Below are 20400 nucleotides of genomic sequence, written 5' to 3'. Positions count from 1 at the left end.
GTGTCAACAGTAACCTCACTGGGAGCTTGGAATTAATATTCGGATGACATCTTTCTCCAAGGAGGTGTCCAGAATCCGGGCGGTGGGGGACATTTGGGGAGGGCGACGAGGGGGGTCGGGAGCCACCAGACACCTGTGGGACACCCTCCCAAAGTGTGGCTTTGCTGAGAAGTTTGGAGGAGAGAGAGCTTTTTGTCACAGGGAGACAAGAAGACAGAAGTGAATGAGTAGCATGAAAAAAAAAGTGTCACGTGGACTCGGAGCTGACAGACGCCTCCAAGTCCCCACCCCCGCCCCCGCCGACTCCGCCGCCGTCTCCGCGTGTTTTTGTTCTCTGCCGTGGGGCCCTGAGTGAAGTTTGCGGGGTGGGGGGGCTGCTCTCCTCGCTCTGACACCAGAAGGGACCGGCATTGGCTGGTGTCACCGCTTCCAAGCAACAGCGAGGGGGGAAGGTAATTCAATAGTGAGCGGCCGTACCTGACAGAAGCCGTGGGGGGAGTCCTTCACGTGAAAGGAGAAAGAATGACCTGAGGATGTCTCCAAAGAAACGCCTGAATGGATGCGCCCCCCGAGATAAGCGGTCTGCACTTCGCGCCGTGACCAGCCTCCTGGGCTGCGAGCGAGCTGGTCAGGCGCCCTGAAGGGGGCGGGGCGGGGGGCGGGGCCCTCTCAGCTGTGCCCCGGGGCGCGACCTCCCCCGTCGGAGCGACACACACACAGAGTTGCTGCTTTTGAACTCTTTATTGATACGATTCACTACATACGAAACAACACAGGTGTCACTAAACTCCGTGTCACGACGGCAGAGTACCACAACATCTACTTTTGTTTTAAATGCATGCATTCAAGAAAACGGGGGGCGTAGCAGAGCGGAGGCAGTTTTTGGCGAGGTGCTGTACAATGACCTGGGTGCCACGTCATCGTGTAAACACGGCGTCCTTACCGAATGGGCTGGCCCCACCGGCGGTGCCGAGGCGTCCCCTGCGCGAGGCCGAGCCCCCACGGGGGCCCCCACCTCCGCCTCTCACCTCGGTGGCCGGTGCGGCCCTCCAACAGGCACTCATCAATAAAAAAATAGCACTTATCAAGTGATTCTGCTATTCCCCTTAAAGAGCACGCATTCGGTGAATGTGCTATCGTAGCCCTTTGTTAAGGAGTCAACAACCACAGCACAGTTGTTTTTCCTCTGAACTTATGGTTCCAGGGTGAAGGTGTGGGTCCGGCCGGGCCGGAGGAGGTTTGGTAGGGAGCACAGGGAGCCGAGAAGCAAGTGCGGCGGGCTCTGTCCCTCATCAGTGGACCTCTCCACAGTTCGTGAGTGGCTGCTTCCAAAGGGAAGGGGGAGTCCCATCTGACCTTGACCTCCAGTCCCTGTTCCGAGTCGCTGGGTGGCCTTTCTGGGTAAACTCGCTGAGGGCAGCCTTTCCCCTCGTGGGCAGCTGTGCGCGTGTGCCGGGTGTGCACACAGCTGCGTCGCCGACACCCACTGGTCTTACAGATGCCGCTGGGGACGTCAAAGAGTCTACAGACACGACACTTTGTGGTCGAATACAGGGGACACACAGAGTAAATATCACGGCGCACGGGACCAGGGCTGTGGGGAGCAAGGCGGGCAGCGGGGACTGCTCCACAACACTCGGGGCGATGGTTTCCTGACCCCCCAGATGTCCCCTCCTCACTTCTGAGTCGCTGTGCAAACTGGTTCTCCGCCTGCCTGTGCCGTTCGACTTCCTCCCTCTTACCTGCCTTGTCTGCCCCTTCGGAGACAAGGATGACAACCGTGCCAGGCTGGGGGCAGGAACAGACCCTCTGGGAGCCAAGGCAGTAGCTGAAGGGCGCAGAGAGAGAAGCAGCGGGGGGCTTAGCTAAATTAGGGAGTCTCTCCCACCTGACCGAGGAGGCCTGCCTGCCTGAACAGCAAGGGGGAGGGCTAGAGAACTTCAAGGACGGGCGTCTTCCCCCTGGGTGGGGCAGGGGGTTCGGGTGGGGACACAGACGACAACAACGGAGATTCTACTGGGTGGCAGGACCAACTCCCTCCTCCCCCAGGGCCTGGGCCTTAGGACTGACAGCAGAACAAGTTCTTGAAGGCGCTGTTGTAGGTCTTGTTGAAGGCCGTGTAGATGAGGGGGTTGAAGAAGGAGTTGGAGTAGCCCAGCCACAGGAAGAGGCTCTTCCAGACGGCGGGCAGGTCGCAGTCGCACAGGGGGCTCAGGAGCTCCGTGGTGAAGAAGGGCAGCCAGCACAGTGCGAACACCCCGATCAGCACGCCCACCATCACGGCGGCCCTCTGCTCCCGCTGCTCCCGCAGCGTGTCGGCGTCCGTGTGGATGGTGACCCTCTGGTCGCTGGCCGAGTACTCCGTCTTCTGGAAAGGGCAAGCAAGAGGCTTCGGGACAAGCCACCATCCCCGGCCCCTCGGGACTCCCGAGGGGAAGTGCCCCCAATTTAGGGGCACAGCAGCGTGGCGCCCGTCCCCTCCTCTCTATGAGGGGACAGCGGGGCCTCAGGCCTGGCACTGGAGCCCTGTAAAGGCGGGACAAGGACCTCGGCCTGCAGTAAGTTAAAGCGAGGACATCCCACCCAGAAAAGATTTCTTTAAAAAAGACTGATTCCACTGGGCGGTGAAGGGAGGTAAAGAAGACAAATGTGTGGCTACAGACGGCATCTTCACAGGCTCGAGGGAAGGGACATTTTATTTAATAGAAAACTCCAAGCGGCAGAAACCTTGACCCCACCCTGTGCACCCACTGGTAGCCCGCACTTTGGGGTCCCTACCAGGAGGCCTGGCGGGTGAGTTCAGCGGCCAGGGAACATTCCACACAGGATGTCCCAGCACTGCGGGTCCTGCTCCCGTTAGGTCCCGGGACCTCCCCAGGAGGTCAGGAGAGACAGTACCAGAGACACAGCACTGGCCCCTGGCTCCCTCAGACGAAGGCAACATGGGGCAGGATGTGCGAGTGTTATCAGGAGTCTGCCTTTTTGTGCACAGAGGGACACCCTGGGTCAGGGCCCAGGGGAGTAAGCAGGACCCTGTAGCACCCACCCAGGACGTGCCGCCCACTGCAGCCACCCCTGGCCACCGGGGCCCTGCCCCCTCGCCTCCCGGTGATGAGGGGCGTCAGGTGAATCGGTGGACAGGTCTTCAGAACTCCTAAAAAGCTGTGGCATCGTACGTTAACACACAGGGCGAGTCCCCAGGGCTGACAGGACCACCCTGCCTGTTTCTGCTGGTTGTTCATTGTGAATGACTGTCACGTCCGCTCCCTCCTATTATCACCGCCTGTTCCGCAGCCTGTGACTCACCAGTATAATCCTCAGCTCGGAGAAAAAGAATGTTCTCCTGATTGTGTCTGTAATTGAAGAAGTGTCTTTGCCCCACCCCCTCCCCGCCCAGAACAGAACTTCGATGGGCTGGTCCCAAACCCCAACACCCAGTTTGTTGGTGGGGATTATATCAAAAACAACCAGATCTGCTCTAGGCCAGTCTTGTGGATAAAATACAATTTTTTTTAAACAAGAAGCCAGAGTGTGGAATGAGTGAACATGTTCAACTGCTCAAACAGGGGACAGGTCTGTATACACTAACAGTGGGTGGAATCATTGATGTCTTTAACTTGCCACAGAAATGTCATCTTGCCCTGGCCGGGTGGCTCAGTGGGCTGCAGTGTCGTGGTCCCGTGCACCGAAAGGGTGCGGGTTCGAGTCCCAGTTGGGGCACATACCTCGGCCGCAGGTCCGACCCTCAGGCGGAGCAGGAACCGGAGGCAGCCATTGGGGGTTTCCTTCTCACCTCCACGCTCCTTCCCCTCGTCCCCTTCCTTCTCCTCCTCCTGAAATCAACAGAAACGCGCCTTTGGGTGAGGATCTGGTGTGGGGGCACATCACCTTCAGGTGCCTTCTAAAAAAATAAATGGGAAATGCATGTTCCTTGACACTGCGGCGCCCTCCGAAAACATCCGGAACTGAGGCTCCTCGGAGGGTGGCCAGGAGCTGAAGCGTGTGTCCGCTGCTGAACCCAGGACCTGGGGACAAGCAGAGGACCCCACAACGAGGGGACCGTCTTGACAATACTCACAGACAGTAGAGCATACCAGCCCCTTCGCCTGAGCTGGGCAGACCATGTCTCATGCAGCTGCTGGGTTCTTGGGGCTGGGCTGAACCCCCAGCCCTCTCGTGCCTGTCCTGAGTGGTGGTGGGGGGCGGTCAGCAGGACCCTTTGTCAGGGCACTGGGAGCAGTGACTCTCCGATGGCCTCAGGGGACTGTGGCTCCTTCCAGAGCCGCCAGAGAGATAAAATCCTTTCAGGGAAGAGTCCTGGGGCAGTGACCCCCCTGGGGAGTCAGGTTTGCATTTGAAAGACTAGCAGCTGACAGTGAATTACACACCCTGAGCCTTGGGGCAGCTGTGTAAGTAGCTTAACCCCAGCAGCCGGGGGTCTATCCTTCCACCGCCAGGACTAACGAGACAGATGAGGCCAAACAAATTCTTTTTACCCCAAAAGATGGGGCAGAATGGCAGCGTGACCCTGTGGCTGAAAGAGAACCAGAGTGGGGGACTGGGAACGAAGGGCCCCCGCAAACTGTGGGCAGGACTGGGTGCCCTGTGGCCCCGAGTCCCTCTCTCACTCACTGTGGTTCCAGGACAGGTCAACTGTCCATGCCAGCCCCTCACCCCACAAAGCCAGGTAGCCGGGATGGACTCACCACCAGCTAGCCCACCATGCAGCTCACAGGAGGGCGGTGACCCACTCACACCTCGGAGAGCCCACCTGCGCCCTTGCTTTGTCACCCATGGACAGGGACAAAGACAAGGACAAGGTCTCTCTGTCTCATGTTGCCTGTCCCTGCCTCAGGTGAGGAGCTCCATGTGTGCGTGTGTGTGTGTGTGTGTGTTCCAAAGCTCAACAGGTCAATAAACAGGGAAGAAGCACTGCTTTCCCAGGTAATACAACTACTTCCTGGTGAAACTCTGGAAACTTTGGCACCTGCGGCCACCACATCATTGGGAGACGGGGTCTGTAATTAACCCTTCGCAGCACCGTGGGTTCCGAGGCAGCCCCGTGTGCCTGGCACAGCCTGGGCTCCCCCAGAGGCCCTTGCAAAGCCAAGGGATGTATTTTTCCGAAGCTGTCTGTCAGAGAGGGGGAAAAAACACACAAAACAGCGCTAAAAATATCTATTTAAAAGCACAAGGATGTCACGACGTTTTGTTGCTGTCACTTCCTGGAGCAGAACACGAGAGCCCTCCTTCGCCACAGTGCACCCCGACACTGGGCTGTCGTTGGTTGCTTTTCCCTGTGTTGACGTCACCTGCAAACGGTCTTTACCTGCATGTTGACAGCAGGGCCACGTGCGTGACCAGGGTGGCTGGCTCTCTGGCCCCTGGCCCCAAGTTGGGGCGAGTGTCACGCACCTGAGCCCCGGGTGGTCTGGTGGCAGTCCTGTGCATCAGCCCTCTGTGCTGTTTGGAAATCTAACAGGTCAGGGGTTCCCAAATCTGGCACCAAGGACCTTGGGGTCTGAGTGATTCTTTGCGTGGGGGCGGGGGGCTGTCCTGCCTGCCTGACAGGCAGCTTGTCACTCTTCCAGGTCTGGGACCCTGAAGCATGACCCCTGGCAGAATGGCTCAGAGCATTTTTCCCCCCAAAGAAGAGGTTTCACAGTTTGCATCTCCTTCCAGTGGCATCTGTGACTCCAAGAAAGGGACATGTGGAAAGAGATGCAGATCTGCCCCTTAGCTAAGCCACATCCCAGCCCTGTGCATGGGGTCCCTGTCCCTGGTGTCTGTACACGGAGGCCACGAGCCCCCTCTCCCCAAGTCCTGGTCATCAGAAATGTGCCCAGTCATCCCCAATGTCCCCTGCAGTGTGTGTGTGTGTGTGGGGCAAAATCACCCCCCTGACTGAGAACACTGTTCTGGACGAAAGGGTGGGTCCACGTGGACCCCTTTTCCCTCCTCCCTCCCCTACCCCCAGCCCTTCCAGGCTGGGCTCATGGGTTGTGACCGGAAGGAGCTCTGATCCTGGCGGCCATCCCAGTGGGTGCCTCGCCTTCCCCAGACCACACTCTCCATGACAAAGATGGCGTCGTTGCCATTGCGTCACCCCTGCACCAAAGACAGACGTCACCCCTGCACCAAAGACAGACGTGCTCAGCATGCCTAACGGAGGCCACCTTGTTGCGCAGACCAGAAAATGGGCATTGCGTAGGTCCCAGACCTGCTAGAGAATGTGAATTAGGTTTGAGAGATTATCCCTGGCCATGGGTGGGGGCCCGAGGCGGGGGGCCAGGACCACCACCATCAGGTTACCAAGAGTTAACCATGGCAGGAAAGGGTGGGTGGGCAGAAAATGACAGGAGAGCACTTTCCATCGCAGTCGCAGTTCTCCAAGTCTGGACACGACATGCCACTTGTAGAGGGGGGGTGGCTGGTGGACTGCCTGCCTCCTGCAGCTCTGCCCACGTGCAGGGAGGCAGACAAGGGGCTCTGCACTGCCATGCAGCCCGAGGCGGCCGGGGGCCGGCCCCGGAATGTGGCGCAGGCAGTGGAGGGGGGCTCTCTGAGGCCCATGGAGACCCACCTTCCACCTCACCCTGCGAGAGGCAGTGCTCAGCACACGCAGAGGCGTTCCGTTGGCAAAGAAAGACAGAGACCGGGTGGAAACACGCACCTGTGTTGCCTGGGGCACGGCCATCTTCCTGCCAAACCGGGCCACCACCTGTCCCTTCCCTCTTGCTGGAACAGCCCCCTGGAAGGCCAGGAAGCGTCCAGACCCCCAAGCACAGCCCCAGACACCCACCCCGTCCATATTTTCAGTCTGAGAGCCCAAGGGGACCCCGTAGATGGCCCAGACCCCTCATTTTACATAGAAAAGAGGACCCCACCACCGTGGTGACCAAGGACATTACCGGCTTTGGGACCCCGACCCCGGAGGCTCTCTTTGGGTCTCCCAGCCACCCCCCCTGCCCTCGTCCCTCCTGCCCACCCCTCCCCCCAAGAAAAACCTTTCAAAGTTCCACTTTTTACACACTCGGGGAGAGGTGTCCTCGGCATGAAGCCTGCTCAGACCCAAAGAGAGGGGCTTTCGGGGCTCAGAGGTACCCACCTTCCCGGCCTCCGCCGTGGGGCGCACGCAGTTGTTCTTGCGGAACGCAGCGCGGCACTTGGCGGCCCGGTAGATGCGGCAATAGACGAAGAGCACCACGAAGAGCGGCAGGAAGAAGGCGCTCACGGTGGAGAACAGGGTGTAGGAGAGCTCCCGGCTCACCTGGCACACCTGCTCGGCCTCGGAGTACAGCTCCCCCCAGCCGAAGGCCAGCGGCGCCAGCGCGATGACGGCGGAGACCGTCCACGTCACCACGAGCAGGGCGGTGCAGACGCGCCTGCGCACGCGCAGCGTGTAGTCGAGGTGGCGCGTGATGGACCAATAGCGGTCCAGCGCGATGGCCGTGACGTTCCAGATGCTGGCGGTGCAGCAGAGCACGTCACACGCCACCCAGACCTGGCACAGCCGCCGACCCAGGTGCCAGTGGCGGCCGGCCAGCTCGTGCACCAGGCTCAGCGGCATCACCAGCGCGGCCACCAGCACGTCGGAGACGGCCAGGGACGCCACCAGGTTGTGCGGCACGCGGTGGAACGTGCGCACCCGGGCAATGGTCGCCAGCACCAGCAGGTTCCAGGCGAACGTGGCTGCCACTAGGCAGCCCAGGAAGGTGAGGGCCAGCACGCTCCAGACCGAGCGGAGGGGCTGGCTGGGGGGCGGCTCTTCTGTGGCCGTGCTGAGGTTGGACTCCGGAGGGGTGGGGATGTCGATGGAGGAGTTGGTGAAGTTGTCCGGAAAATCCATCTCTGGGTCAGGAGACTGGCCCGAAGTGCGTGCAGAGAGGGGCTCAGCAGGACTTGAGGTGGTCACTATCCTCGGGGGTTTCTAGGGAATGCCCGTGAGCATTGCGTGGAGGAGAGGGAAGCAGGTCTGAACCCCTCAGAGGCTAAGGGGAGCCGAGCCCGAGGGCTGCGTCTCTCGGCCAGAGCCGCCTAAGCTATCGCATGCCCGGGTCTCTTCGCTTTGGAGGAGAGGGCGGTCTGGTCACCCAGAGCCGCGCATCTCCCAAGTCTGTGAAAAGCTGGGCGCTGCGGAGCGTGCGTGTGGCTGCTCCGAGAGGTTGGTGCGTCAGAGCAGGACTTCCAGGCGCGCAGCCTATCTGCGCGCCCCTCTCTCTCTCTCTCCAGACAGCTACAGGCGGGACCTGCCTCCTGCCAGTCCCCCGCCCCCGCCCCTTTCGGCAGCTCCGGAGAGCCCACCCGACCCGACTTATCAAACTGGGGGGTCCAGCCTACGTAAGACATCAGCTGATAAGGTCGCCCCTCCCCATCTCTAGCTCGGAGCACGCCACGCCGGCGCTATCCGTGGTGCTGCCGCCCCTCCATGCCCCCCAGAACCCCGGGCTGTGGCGCTGTCCATGGTGCTGCCGCCTTTCCCCCCTGCAGTGAGTTTTCTGCGGGGGAACAAGTTTACCCGCGAACTTTCCTTGAAAGGCTCCTCTAACCACCCCCTACCCACGTCCTCCTAGGGGTGGTCTGCGTCCGTGTCCCGAGAGTGTTCTCAGCTTCCCGCAGGTGCTAGCCTGTCATGCAAATGTTCGAGTTTAGGGTCTCTGGGCCTTTCTTCTCCGGAAGATTTCAGTTCATTATTGCCTCTGTCTTACCATCCTCCGCCCTCGCCCCAACCCAGGGCTTCCCATAAAGGACTGTTTTCCTTTAAGGATAAAACACAAGATATATCATCAGTCGCTGTGGTTCCTAGAGAGGCTGATGCATGGGAGCCAGAATGTTTAATTCACTTTCTAGAATCACAGAGAAGCTGCATGGGCTCTTCAGAGGGCTCCACTCAATCTGCTTGCAGGCCAGAGAGAGTTGAAGATGGTCCTAAAAGCACCGTGTCACTTATAAAGGGCAACATTGAGCCCTTTCTCCCCCCCCCACACGTGCACACACACGCACACAGCCACACACTCACAGCCACAGTCACGGAGAAACCACCCAGAGCTCCTTCCTGGAAGGTATGATTTAAAGCACTTCACAAGAGATACGTGAGGTAGCAAGATAAAATGAATTGGAATAAAAAATGAGATGACACAGAGGAAATAAAAGCGCATTAAGCATTTTAAAATTTTATCTTATCCTTGCCCGAGGGCATGCTCGTTGATCTCACAGAGAGAGAGAGAGAGAGAGAGAGAGAGAAAGGGGGAAGGAGAGAGGGAGGGGGATAGAGAGGTGTGACAGAAACAAGATTAGCTGCCTCCCCTACTGGCAGCTGGGGACCAAACCCTCAGCCTAGGCACGGACCCTGAATGGGAATCGAACCCACAACCTTGTGGTGTATGGGACGATGCTCCAAGCACGGGCCCGCCTGGCCAGGGTGCATGAAACCTTTTTAAATGCATACAACAGGGGTTATGAGACCCTGCATATTCACGGGGTGGGCTGCAGATCTGTCCAGAAACCTTTAAGCTGTCTGAAAAGAGAAACATAGGTTAGTGTCCGCGGATGCGAAGTGAAGCCACTGGGGCCCGGCGGAGAGGGCACCGCTGGGGAATGTGGATGAGACTGGTATCCACTCAACCCAAGATGATTTGCAGCGATGCTCCACCCAGTATCCCTTAAAAACAGCGGGTATGTGGTGCTCCTGCGTGTCTCTGGCCGGGGGAAGGCTTCTGCTTGTTTCTAATATGTCACCTTCTTGGGGTCACAGGACCGTAAGATGTCAACTACAGAACGTCTTCTTTGAGACAAAATTGCTCCGAGCAGTTCTGCGGGGGTCCAGGTGTCAGGGTCCCTGAGCTGGAGGAACATCGCACTGCATTTTGGGCGGGCAGGCCTAGGCCGCGGTGGGCCGCCATCTTCAAAGGCATCGTGGGCTTGCAATCCTATTCCCCTCCAGCAGGGGGTGGTGCCGCAGCCTTACCGATAGGTAAGGGAGCTGCTGTCTAATCAGGGACCAAGCCTGGGATACCCGAGGATGCTCTGTGGACACTGGAGTGTCAGAAAATTAACAACCAAGTAGGATGCGCACACAAGAAAGCTATCCATCCAGGGCAGTGTTTCCAGAAGAAGCGAAGTCTGTTGAGAAGTGCAGGGTTTTTTTTTTTTTTTTAAAGATTTTATTTATTTATTTTTGGAGAGAGGATAAGGAAAGGAGAAAGAGGGGGAAACATCCATGTGTGGTTGCCTCTCGTGCGCCCCCTACGGGGGAGTTGGAGTGCAACCCAGGCATGTGTCCCAACTAGCAGCTGAACTGGTCACCCTTTGGTTCTCAGGCCCGCGCTCAATCCACTGAGCCACACCAGCCAGGGTGAGAAATTCACGTTTATGTCCTACAGACTCAAAGGAACAATCAGAACGTTCTAATCAGCCTTTTCTCTTAGAGCGTGGCCATGATTTAAAGCATTTGAAATGTAAACGGGCACGCAATTCCTGCCGCGAAGGACCTCTGAAATGTCAGCTCGAGGAATACAACCCTTTAGTGGAATCGTGCCCTGCTCCCTCCAAACACAGACGCTCAGGTCCTAACCCCACACTTCAGAATGTAGCTGTATTTGGACACAGAGCTGTTGCTGTTTATTTTTAATACTCACCTGAAGATATGGTCAGTGATTTTAGAGAGTGAAGGTTGGGGGGTGGGGGCAGAGAGAGAGAGACAGAGAGAAACATCGATCAGTTGCCTCTTGTACAGACCCACCCTGGCCAGGGATCGAACTCTCCGATTTCTGGTGTACAGACAACTCGCCCACCACCTGAGGGCGCAGTCCAGTCCGCTCCGCCCCCCCCCCCCCCCCCCCCCCCCCCCCCCCCCCNCTCCGCTACGCCCCCCCCCCCCCCCTCCAGCCACGGCTGCAAACAAGATCTTTAAAGAGGTGTTGACACGACAGTGAAGTGAGCCGAACTAACAGCTTTTTAAATGAAGCACCACTTTGATTTGAGCGCGCTCCCGAGAGATGACCTCTCATGCTTCGGTCTGAGGTACCTGGTGGACAGTTCTCTCTAGACCAGTGGAGTGAGCCGTCACTTCGAGGTACACAGCCGGCGGGGGTGGCGAGCCGCCAGGAAATTGGAGCTTTGAAGGGAAAACTGGGAGTTCGGAGATGCCCGTCTGCCACCGGGAAATCGACAGCTTCCCGATGCTTAGAGGCCTCTGTGATGAAATTGATGGTGACGTGAACAGAGGTGATGTTTTTTTCTGGACACTGTATAATGATTCATGTTCAGATCGGCGTTCAGACGTCCAGATGACCAGGGGGTAATGCTACAAAGCTGCAGAGGATGAAAGATCCATTTCAAAGGAAAAAAACAGAACAATGGATTTTTTTTTTAACTCAACAGAGCAAAAAAAAGTGTATGATTTCAGATTTCACACTGCAACAAACCTTGCAGAAGAAATGACCATTTACTGGATTTTGCAAAACCGTCACAGAAAAATGTGTATAATTACCCCAAAAGATGATGGAAATACTCCTCCATTGTCAGGCTCTGTGGTGGCCCGGAGGGTGCAGGCCCAGGTCGGCCCCCACCTGTGTTCTGCCCAGGCCACCCTGCCTCAGCTATGAAACCATCTGGGATGGCTGCTGGTACTGTGTACCAGGGGCCACTTAGCAAGGAGTGCGGGGAGTTGGGGCGTTGAGAGTCGCTGTGGTTTGTTGAAGAGGACTTAAGAAATTGTGAAGCCTGAGCCCAGATTAGCCATTTATATGGAAAATCACAGTTAACAGGTTGGGTGGGCCCTGTAAGTTGGGTGGGGCAGAGCCTCGGGGGGGTTCTCCAGAGTGGGGCAACGGTGTTAGCCAGGTTGATGGAGACTCAGGGCACCCACCTGGTGGCTCTGCCTGCCTGTTTGTCAGGGAGAAGGCTGTTCCCCAGCTCTCACCCTGATGCCAGACACTTCAGTCTCTCCCTGTGCGTCACCGGTGCCTTTCAAGCTGTCACCTCGCCGCTGGAGCCCAGAAAGAGTGAGTCTGGGTAGGTGAGTCCGTGTGTGGGTTCTTTAAGGGAAGTTTCTTGGTGCTTCAGAAGTTTCTTCTGGTTTTTGCATCCAAAAGTTGTGGGGACTTATCTTCCTGGCACTGGAACCCTGGTCTGGGGTCCGGGTGTGAGGCTCCTCACTCCTGACATATCCCTCCCGAATTTTTATCCACCACACGTGGGTGAGGGACCAGCTGGTTTCACGTCTCTGCTCCTGCCAGTCCGGATGGATGTGGTTTCCTTCTTTAATTCCGTAGTTGTCAGACTTCCATTCAGCTCGATTTCACAGTTGTCAGACTTCCATTCAGCTCCATGTCTGACGTTCCGGCGTGGTGGTTGATCTATAATTTAGTTGTAATTTTGATGTGGTTGTGCGAGGAGGTGCGCCAGGTTCGCCTGTGCTGTGGTCTTGACCGGTCAAAAAACCCTTTTTTTGAAAATGGTTATTTTCCAGAAGGACGTCATTTATGTAAACATGTAATGAGTTGATTCTTTTATTTTTAGTGTATTCATACACAAACGTGCTTTCAGTTTTTCACTTAAATTCATATTCCAGGAAGTATGCATGGATGAAACCCATGTAAATAGAACCTCTGAGATACTCGGGGTAATTTTCAAGAGGAGAAAGGATCCCGAGACCAGAATGTTTGAAAACTGTTGTTGTAGGCGTTTGTCAGAACATCTCAGGGACCACGGTGTCGATGCAGAGTGCACACGGGCTGGGCGGGCAGATCTGTGGTGCCCTCGGTGAAACACAGGTGCTCAGAAGGGTGAGGAATAAGTCTGTGGGAGATCCAGGTGCCTGCGATGTTAGGGTGACACAGGTGGGCACAGGTGACCCAGTTTCTTGGCGATCGGGACAAAGAATTGAACTGAACACACGGAGTTTGTAGTGGAGAACGTGGGAATGGACCCAAGCAGACATTGACCTCAAGGGCTGGCGATGGGGGCCCTTCTTATAGGGCGGACCCTTCCTGGCTAGTTTTGGTGGCTTTTACTGCGCATGTACAAGTAGTTGTATTACTGTGAAGCTACGGTGCATGTGGTCTCCCATGCCTTTCTCTGGTTGGCCACCAGAGAAGGGGGTCACACAACGTTACCAAGTGGACCCCCTTCTCCTGGGGTCCCCTGCACCAGGTTCGCCTTGCCCACCGCCAGGGAATTATATCCCTTAATGTCAGGGATTAATGAAAAGGAAAGGAATTATTTATTCAAAAGTTATATAGGCTTAAGAGTCATGAGATGTTTTCATTAAAATCCCCCAAATCCCTTAAAACACCCACAAACACTCACAGTCCTTCCTTCCCCCCTTTGCCCAGTCCGGGGTACCATACCTCAGGAAAAGAAACAGAAGTCCGTGGCTCAGGCAGCCCCCCGTTCTTCCCAGTAATCCGTGCTGGGCCGGCAGGTCTCCCTCGGTTCCCAGCACCATCAGCTGTGTGGCTGGGATCTCCAGTTCTTAACCCAAAACCTACGTGGCACCTTCTCCCAGCCCACCAGTGAGAGAGCTTTCCCCACCTTCCTTCCCGCCACGTCTCTCCTGCCTTCCTCCAAACTGCTAGGAGAGAGTTCTGCATCACTGCTACCTGTTGCTTTCTGGCTTCCTAAACTGCTCGGCAAAGGGAGCCCCAAAGCCGCGTGGCTCATCCTGTCATGGCCGCTGTGCCTGGATTTAAATCCCAGCGCCTGTCTCCCTCTGCAGCCCCATTTCCGACTCCTCCCACAACCGGCTACACCTGCCAGACCTCCCCTATTTCCCCAGCTTGCCCGGCTGCCATAGTAAGTCTGGGCAGCCGTGGCCCCGTGGCCTGGAGCCAGTCACCCCCAAGCTCTCACGCAGGCGCTGTAACCAGGGGGCGTTGCCTCCTAGTGACATCCTGGGTGGAAGTCACAAAGCATGGCTATTTAACATATCTATGAAACCAGTTAAAGGTCATAGACCTGTTAAATGTCTGCTCTAGAGGTTATCTGCAAAACTATTGCTATGCAAAACAGCTCTCAATGGCCCTGCGCCGTGCCTCCCATCCCCCAGTTCGGGCGTGTGGCAGGGAGGACAGCCTATATAGGCTGTCACCCACAGGTCACCCGTCACTGTGTGAGCCCCTGGCTCGCAGCTCAAAGTGGATGGGGCGTGACACAAGCTGTGGGCAGTTCCCAGGGCGTTTGTGGGGTGTGCTGGTCAGAGCCCAGGAAAGCCAGTGGCTTGGAGGCCCCACTTGGGGTGGCCCTGAGGAACAGTGCCTTCTATGGGCGGGCTGTGGGTACTGCACCCCATCGTCCGCAGCATGTGATAGCAGGGCCAGTGTCCTGAAGGTTGGAGGGGGGCACATCGGGAGGAGCGAGGCGTGTGGACCAACCAGGGGAAATGAGCACAAAACGCCTTTCTTTTTTGACGTATTGCAGACGTCCCCATTCCCACCCCAGCTCGCTTTGCCCACCTCCACCCAGCTCCGGCCCCCTCTTGTGGCCGTGCATGGATTATGCACATGTGTTCTTAGGCCAATCCCTCCCCTTTTTATCATCCACTCCTGGGTCCTCTTCCCCTCCGACAGTTGTGGGTCTGTTCCTCGTGCCCTTGCCTCTATTTCCATTTCGCTTGTCGTTTTATGTTGTTCATGAGACTCCAGATGTGCGTGAAATTCTGTGGTGCTGGTCTTTCTCTGACTGGCTTATTCCATTTAGCAGGGTAGGCTCTGGATCCACCCAGCCTGTCGCCAAGGGTAAGAGCTCCTTTTTCACAGCCGCGTAGTACTCCATTGTGTAAACATACCACGGCTTTTTCATCCACTCACCTACTGATGGGTATATGGGCTGGTTCCAGATCTTGGCAATTGTCAATAGCGCTGCACTGAACAGAGGAGGGGTGCTTATGTCCTTTCTGACTGGTGTTTCAGGAACCTTGGAGTAAATTCCCAGCAGTGGAATCGCTGGGTCAAAAGGCAGAATCCTCTGTAATCTTTTGAGGAACCTGCACGCTGTTCTCCACAGGGGCTGCACCAGTCTGCATTGCCCCCAACAGTGCCCGAGGGTTCCCCTTTCTCCATGTCCTTGCCAACCCTTGTTTGTCGATATAAACTACTTTTTGTTGTATTTGTTAGAGAAGTTAATATTTTCATTTTAAAGTAAATTTTATTAATTATGCTATTATAGTTGTCCCATTTTTTCCGTCTCCTTTATTCCCTTCTCCCAGCACACCCCTCCCACCAGTATTCCCCACCCTCCCCCCTTTAGTTCATGTCCATGAGTCGTACATATGAATTCTTTGGCTTCTCCATTTCCTACACTATTCTTGCCCCCCCCCTGTCTATTTTGTGCCTACCATTTATGTTTCTTATTCCCTGTACCTTTCCTCCCATTTTCCCCCTTCCCCCTCCCCACTGATAACCCTCCATGTGATCTCCATTTCTGGGATTCTGTTTCTGTTCTACTTGTTTGCTTAGTGTGTTTTTTTAGGTTCAGTTGTTGATAATTGTCAGTTTGTTGTCAGTTTACTTTTCATATTTTTGATCATTTTCTTTCTCTTAGACAACTCCCCTTAACATTTCATGTAATAAGGGCTTAGTGATGAATTCCTTTCACCTTAAATTTTTTTTTAATTTCTTTAATTATTTTTCAAGTACAGTTTTCTGTCTATTACTCCCATCCCATCCCACCCCCCTGTGCTCCCCCCTCCCTCCCATTTCCACCCTTCTTAGTTGTTGTCCATGTATCCTTTATATTTGTTCCTCTAAATCCCTCCCCTATTTCCCCTGAAATTCCCTCCCCTCTCCCCTCTGGTCACTGTCAGCCTGTTCTCTATTTCAGTGTCTTTGGTTATATTTTGCTTGCTTGTTTGTTTTGTTGTTTAGCTTCCTGTTAGAGGTGAGATCATATGGTATTTGTCCTTCAACACCTGGCTTATTTCACTCAGCATAATGCTTTCCAGTTCCATCCATGTTGTTGCAAAAGGTAGGAGCTCCTTCTTTCTTTCTGCAGCATAAAATTCCATTGTGTATATGTACCATAGTTTTTTGATCCATTCATTTACTGACGGGCACCTAGGTTGCTTCCAACTCTTGGCTATTGTAAATTGTGCTGCTATGAACATTGGGGTGCATAGGTTCTTTGGGATTGGTGTTTTAGGGTTCTTAGGATACAATCCTAGCAGTGGAATTGCTGGGTCAAAAGGCAAGTCCAATTTTAGTTTTCTGAGAAAATTCCATACTGTTTTCCATAATGGTTGTACCAGTCTGCAATCCCACCAACAGTGGACCAGAGTCCCCTTTTCCCCACACCCTCTCCAACATTTGTTGTTTATTGCTTTGTTTATGATAGCCATTCTCACCGGTGTAAAGTGGTATCTCATTGTGGTTTTAATTTGCATCTCTCTGATAGCAAGCGATATTGAGCATCTCTTCATGTGTCTCTGGATCCTCTGTATGTCCTCCTTGGAGAAGTGTCTGTTCAAGTCCTTTCCCCATTTTTTAATTGGGTTAGTTGTCTTCTTAGAGTGAAGTCATGTGAGTTCTTTGTATATTTTGGAGATTAAACCTTTGTCTGAGGTATCATTGGCAAATATGTTTTCCCATACAGTTGGTTGTCTTTTTATTTTAATAATGTTTTCTTTAGCCATGCAGAAGCTTTTTATTTTGATGAGATCCCATTTGCTTATTCTTTCCTTTATAGTCCTTGCTCTAGGGGACATATCAGTAAAAGTGTTGCTGTGTGAAATATCTGATATTTTCCTGCCAATGTTCTCCTCTAGGACTTTAATGGTTTCATGGCTCATATGTAAGTCTTTTATCCACCTTGAATTTCTTTTGGTGTATGGTGTAAGTTGGTACTCGAGTTTCATTTTTTTGCATGTAGCTGTCCAGTTCTCCTAACACCATTTGTTGAAGAGGCTATCTTTACCCCATTTTATGTAACTGCCCCCTTGGTCGAATATTACTTGCCCATAGAGACTTGGGTTTACTTCTGGGTTCTCTATTCTGTTCCATTGGTCTATGTGCCTGTTTTTATGCTAGTACCAGGCTGTTTTGGTTACAGTGGCCTTGTCATACAGTTTGAGATCAGATATTGTGATCCCTTCTACTTTGTTCTTCTTTCGCAACATTGCAGCTGCTATTTGGGGTCATTTATGGTTCCATATAAATTTTTGAAGTGTTTGTTCTATGTCTGTGAAATATGCCATTGGTACTTTAATAGGTATTGCATTGAATCTGTAAATTGCTTTGGGTAGTATGGACATTTTGATGATGTTAATTCTTCCAATCCATGAACACGGTATATGTTTCCATTTATTTGTGTCTTCCTTGATTTCTGTCTTCAGTGTTGTGTAGTTTTCTGCATACAGGTCTTTTACCTCCTTGGTTAGATTTATTCCCAGATATTTTATTTTTGCTTTTGCTATATCGAATGGGATTTTTTCTTGGTTTCTGCTTCTGCTGATTCATTGTTAGTATACAAAAATGCCTTTGATTTCTGGATATTGACTTTGTATCCAGCTGTTTTGCCAAACTCATTTATTGGTTCGAGCAGTTTTTTGGTAGAGTCTATAGGATTTTCCATGTACACTGTCATGTCATCTGCAAACAATGACAGTTTATTTCCTCCTTTCCAAGGAATTCCTTTTACTTGACCTTATCTGGGAAGCCCTTTATCTGCCCTTCCATTCTAAATGCTAGCTTTGCCGGGTAGAGTCATCTTGGATGTAGGTTCTTGCCTTCCATGGCTTCAAATACTTCTTTCCAGCCCCTTCTTGCCTGTAAGGTTTCTTTTGAGAAATCAGCTGATAGTCTTATGGGAACTTCTTTGTAGATAACTGTCTCCTTTTCTCTTACGTTTTTAGGATTTTCTCCTTATCTTTAATCTTGGTTAATTATGATGTGCCTTGGTGTGTGCTTCCTTGAGTCCAACTTCTTTGGGACTCTCTGAGCTTCCTGGACTTCCTCGAAGTCTATTTCCTTCACCAGATTGGGGAAGTTCTCATTCATTATGTTTTCAAATAAAATTTCAATTTCTTTCTTTTCCTCTTCTCCTTCTGGGACCCCTAGGATTTGGATGTTGGAACACTCGAGGTTATCCCAGAGGTTCCTAAGCCTCTCATCATTCTTTTTGAATTTTTGTTTCTTCATTCTGTTCTGGTTGGATGTTTATTTCTTCCTTCTGATCCAAACCATTAATGTGAGTCTTATTTTCCTTCTCTTCACTGTTGGTTCCTTTTTCTTTAAATATTTTTCTTTATTTCACTTTGCAGGGTCTTCACTTTTTCCTCTGTTTTGCATCCATACTCAGTCATTTCTGTGAGCATCCTGATCACCAGCGTTTTGAACTCTGCCTCTGATAGGTTGGCTGTCTCTTCATTGCTTAGTTCTATTTTTGGAGCTTTGATCTGTTCTTTCATTTGGGCCATATTTTTTTGTCTTGTATGTGCCTTACATAGCAAGGGGCAGAGCCTTAGGTATTCACCGGGGTGGGGCAACCCTCGTGTCTGGGCTGTGGTGCTGTGTGTAGGGTCCGAGAGGGAACAATGCCCCTTGCTCTGCTCTCTGCCGGCTTTCAACCACTCCCTCCACTACCCACAAGCAAATCGAACCCTTCTGGTGCTGATTCCCAGGTGGGTGGGTTGTTCACTAGGACCCCGTGGGTCTCTCCAACAAACGCTCCTGGGAGGCTGCCTCAGCCCCCACAGGTTTTCAGTCAGAGGTTTTGAGGCTTTATTTCCCCGAGGTGGGGCCCTAGGTTGCACGGTCTGTCTCGTTCCCAGTTTTTCCTCTGGTTTATCTGCGAGCGAATGTGGGACCGCCCTGTCTGCCAGCCACGAGCTTGCTGCGTGTCCTCCTGCTCCTCCTACCGGTCTGGGCGAAGGTTTCCTCTTTAAGCCCTAGGTTGTTGGACTTCCGTACAGTTTGATTTTCTGGAAGTTGTGGTAGGTTTTTTTTTTTTAAATTTGTTTTTGTGCTTCTTTTGGTTGTGCAAGGAGGCAGAGTGTGTCTACCAAAGCCTCCATTGTTGCCGGAGGTCCTAAAATACCTTTTAAAATAACTACTTCTAATGTCCTCCAGGAGCATCCCACAGGGTGGCGGAGCGGGCTGGCGACAGCCTCCTGATTTTATTAAAATGAACAGGTGCATACTCTGTGATGTGGTGAGCCTTCTGTCAGGAGCAAGATTTGATCTTATGAAAATAAAAGTACTGCTCTTTTTATTTTTTTAATCCTCCGCTGAGGACATGGTGTTATCGATCAGAGAGAGAGAGAGAAGAAGCATGGATTGGTTGGTTGTCTCCTGCACACACACCCTGACCAGGGGTCAAACACACATCCTAGGTATGTGCCCGGGCTGGAATCCAACCCACAACCTTTGGGTGTAGGAGATGTCCCATGGATGGGATTAGGGCCAGAGCAACAATGCTGTTTATTTCAGTGTTGTTCGTGGTGGCCCAGGGGTAGAGCTCCCTCTGCAGGCGGGCACTGAGGTTACATTTCTGTGAATTATGGTCGAGCCGCAATAGGGGTACACAAATGTCGTCTTACATTAGATACAGCCCCGTGGAGGCGCGCTGTGATCTGTCAACGGGCAACTCATTGTGCAGTTACACTGTTGGAACAGAAGGGGGCAGAAATCTTCACGATCTGTTGTGAGTGTCTGTGCAAGCTGAGAAAGCACAGAGGGACGCTGACTCCCCCTTTCTGAGAGAGAGCCTCAGGTATTGATGGCCATCGCCACGCTTCCTTGTTGCCCGTTGGGAGGGGAAAAAGAAATTGAGGTGTTGACTCTTCCGTGTGTCCTGACCAGGGACTGAACCCACGACCTTGGCACATCAGGACGACTCTCTCGCCAGCCGAGCTACCCGGCCAGGGGGAACGACACAGCTTCTGCCAGGTTGCAGGGAGACGGGAGGGCCACGAGGCAAACCCGCCAGCCGACACAGGAGCGCTCCCGTGCCAGACGAAGGGAGAGACGCCTGTCCCTGCCCCAGCCCGGCTTCCTCCCACAGCTGCTCCTGGGGTCGCAGCTGGAAATGGCAACACTTCCTCCCACCGGCCTTCCCCTCATTCCTTTGCCTGTAGCAAGCACCTGGCTGTGCCTGTGTTGTCATGGTTACCATCGGCTCTCATCACACGGGATGGGACTACGGAGGGTCCCCTGTGTTCCAGACAGAAGCGTGGACGTGGAAACAGACACATCTGCCGGTCAGCTGTCAGGCCGGCCCCACAGTTCCCCTGGGAGGAGCAAGGGGAAATGGGCCTGGGAGTGCGGCACCAGGTAACAGAGGCCCATTGAGGGTCATGATAGGGGGCGGTACCAACAAGCCAGCATGTTTGGCTAATGGAAATGAACATCTTCCCCCCCAAAATGAGTGTCTAAAAATGTTTAATTATTATGAACCAAACTGTGA

The 20400-nt window shown here is 53.6% G+C and overlaps 1 protein-coding gene across 1 annotated transcript; it reads right to left on the bottom strand.

The window, feature by feature from the left end:
* Nucleotides 1-726: 726 nt before the first annotated feature.
* Nucleotides 727-8028, bottom strand: HTR5A (5-hydroxytryptamine receptor 5A). The gene is made up of 3 exons (XM_037049497.1): nt 7109-8028; nt 3726-3833; nt 727-2368 (listed from the first exon to the last, which is right to left on the bottom strand). The coding sequence occupies exons 1-3, from the start codon at nt 7847-7849 to the stop codon at nt 2060-2062; spliced, it is 1158 nt and encodes a 385-aa protein (XP_036905392.1). The 5' UTR covers nt 7850-8028; the 3' UTR covers nt 727-2059.
* Nucleotides 8029-20400: the final 12372 nt, after the last annotated feature.

This window comes from Sturnira hondurensis, unplaced genomic scaffold (assembly GCF_014824575.4).
Source record: "Sturnira hondurensis isolate 20B ecotype Veracruz unplaced genomic scaffold, ASM1482457v3 Scaffold0006496, whole genome shotgun sequence".
Lineage (NCBI taxonomy): Eukaryota > Metazoa > Chordata > Mammalia > Chiroptera > Phyllostomidae > Sturnira > Sturnira hondurensis.
This window is presented reverse-complemented; position numbering and strand designations above follow the sequence as displayed.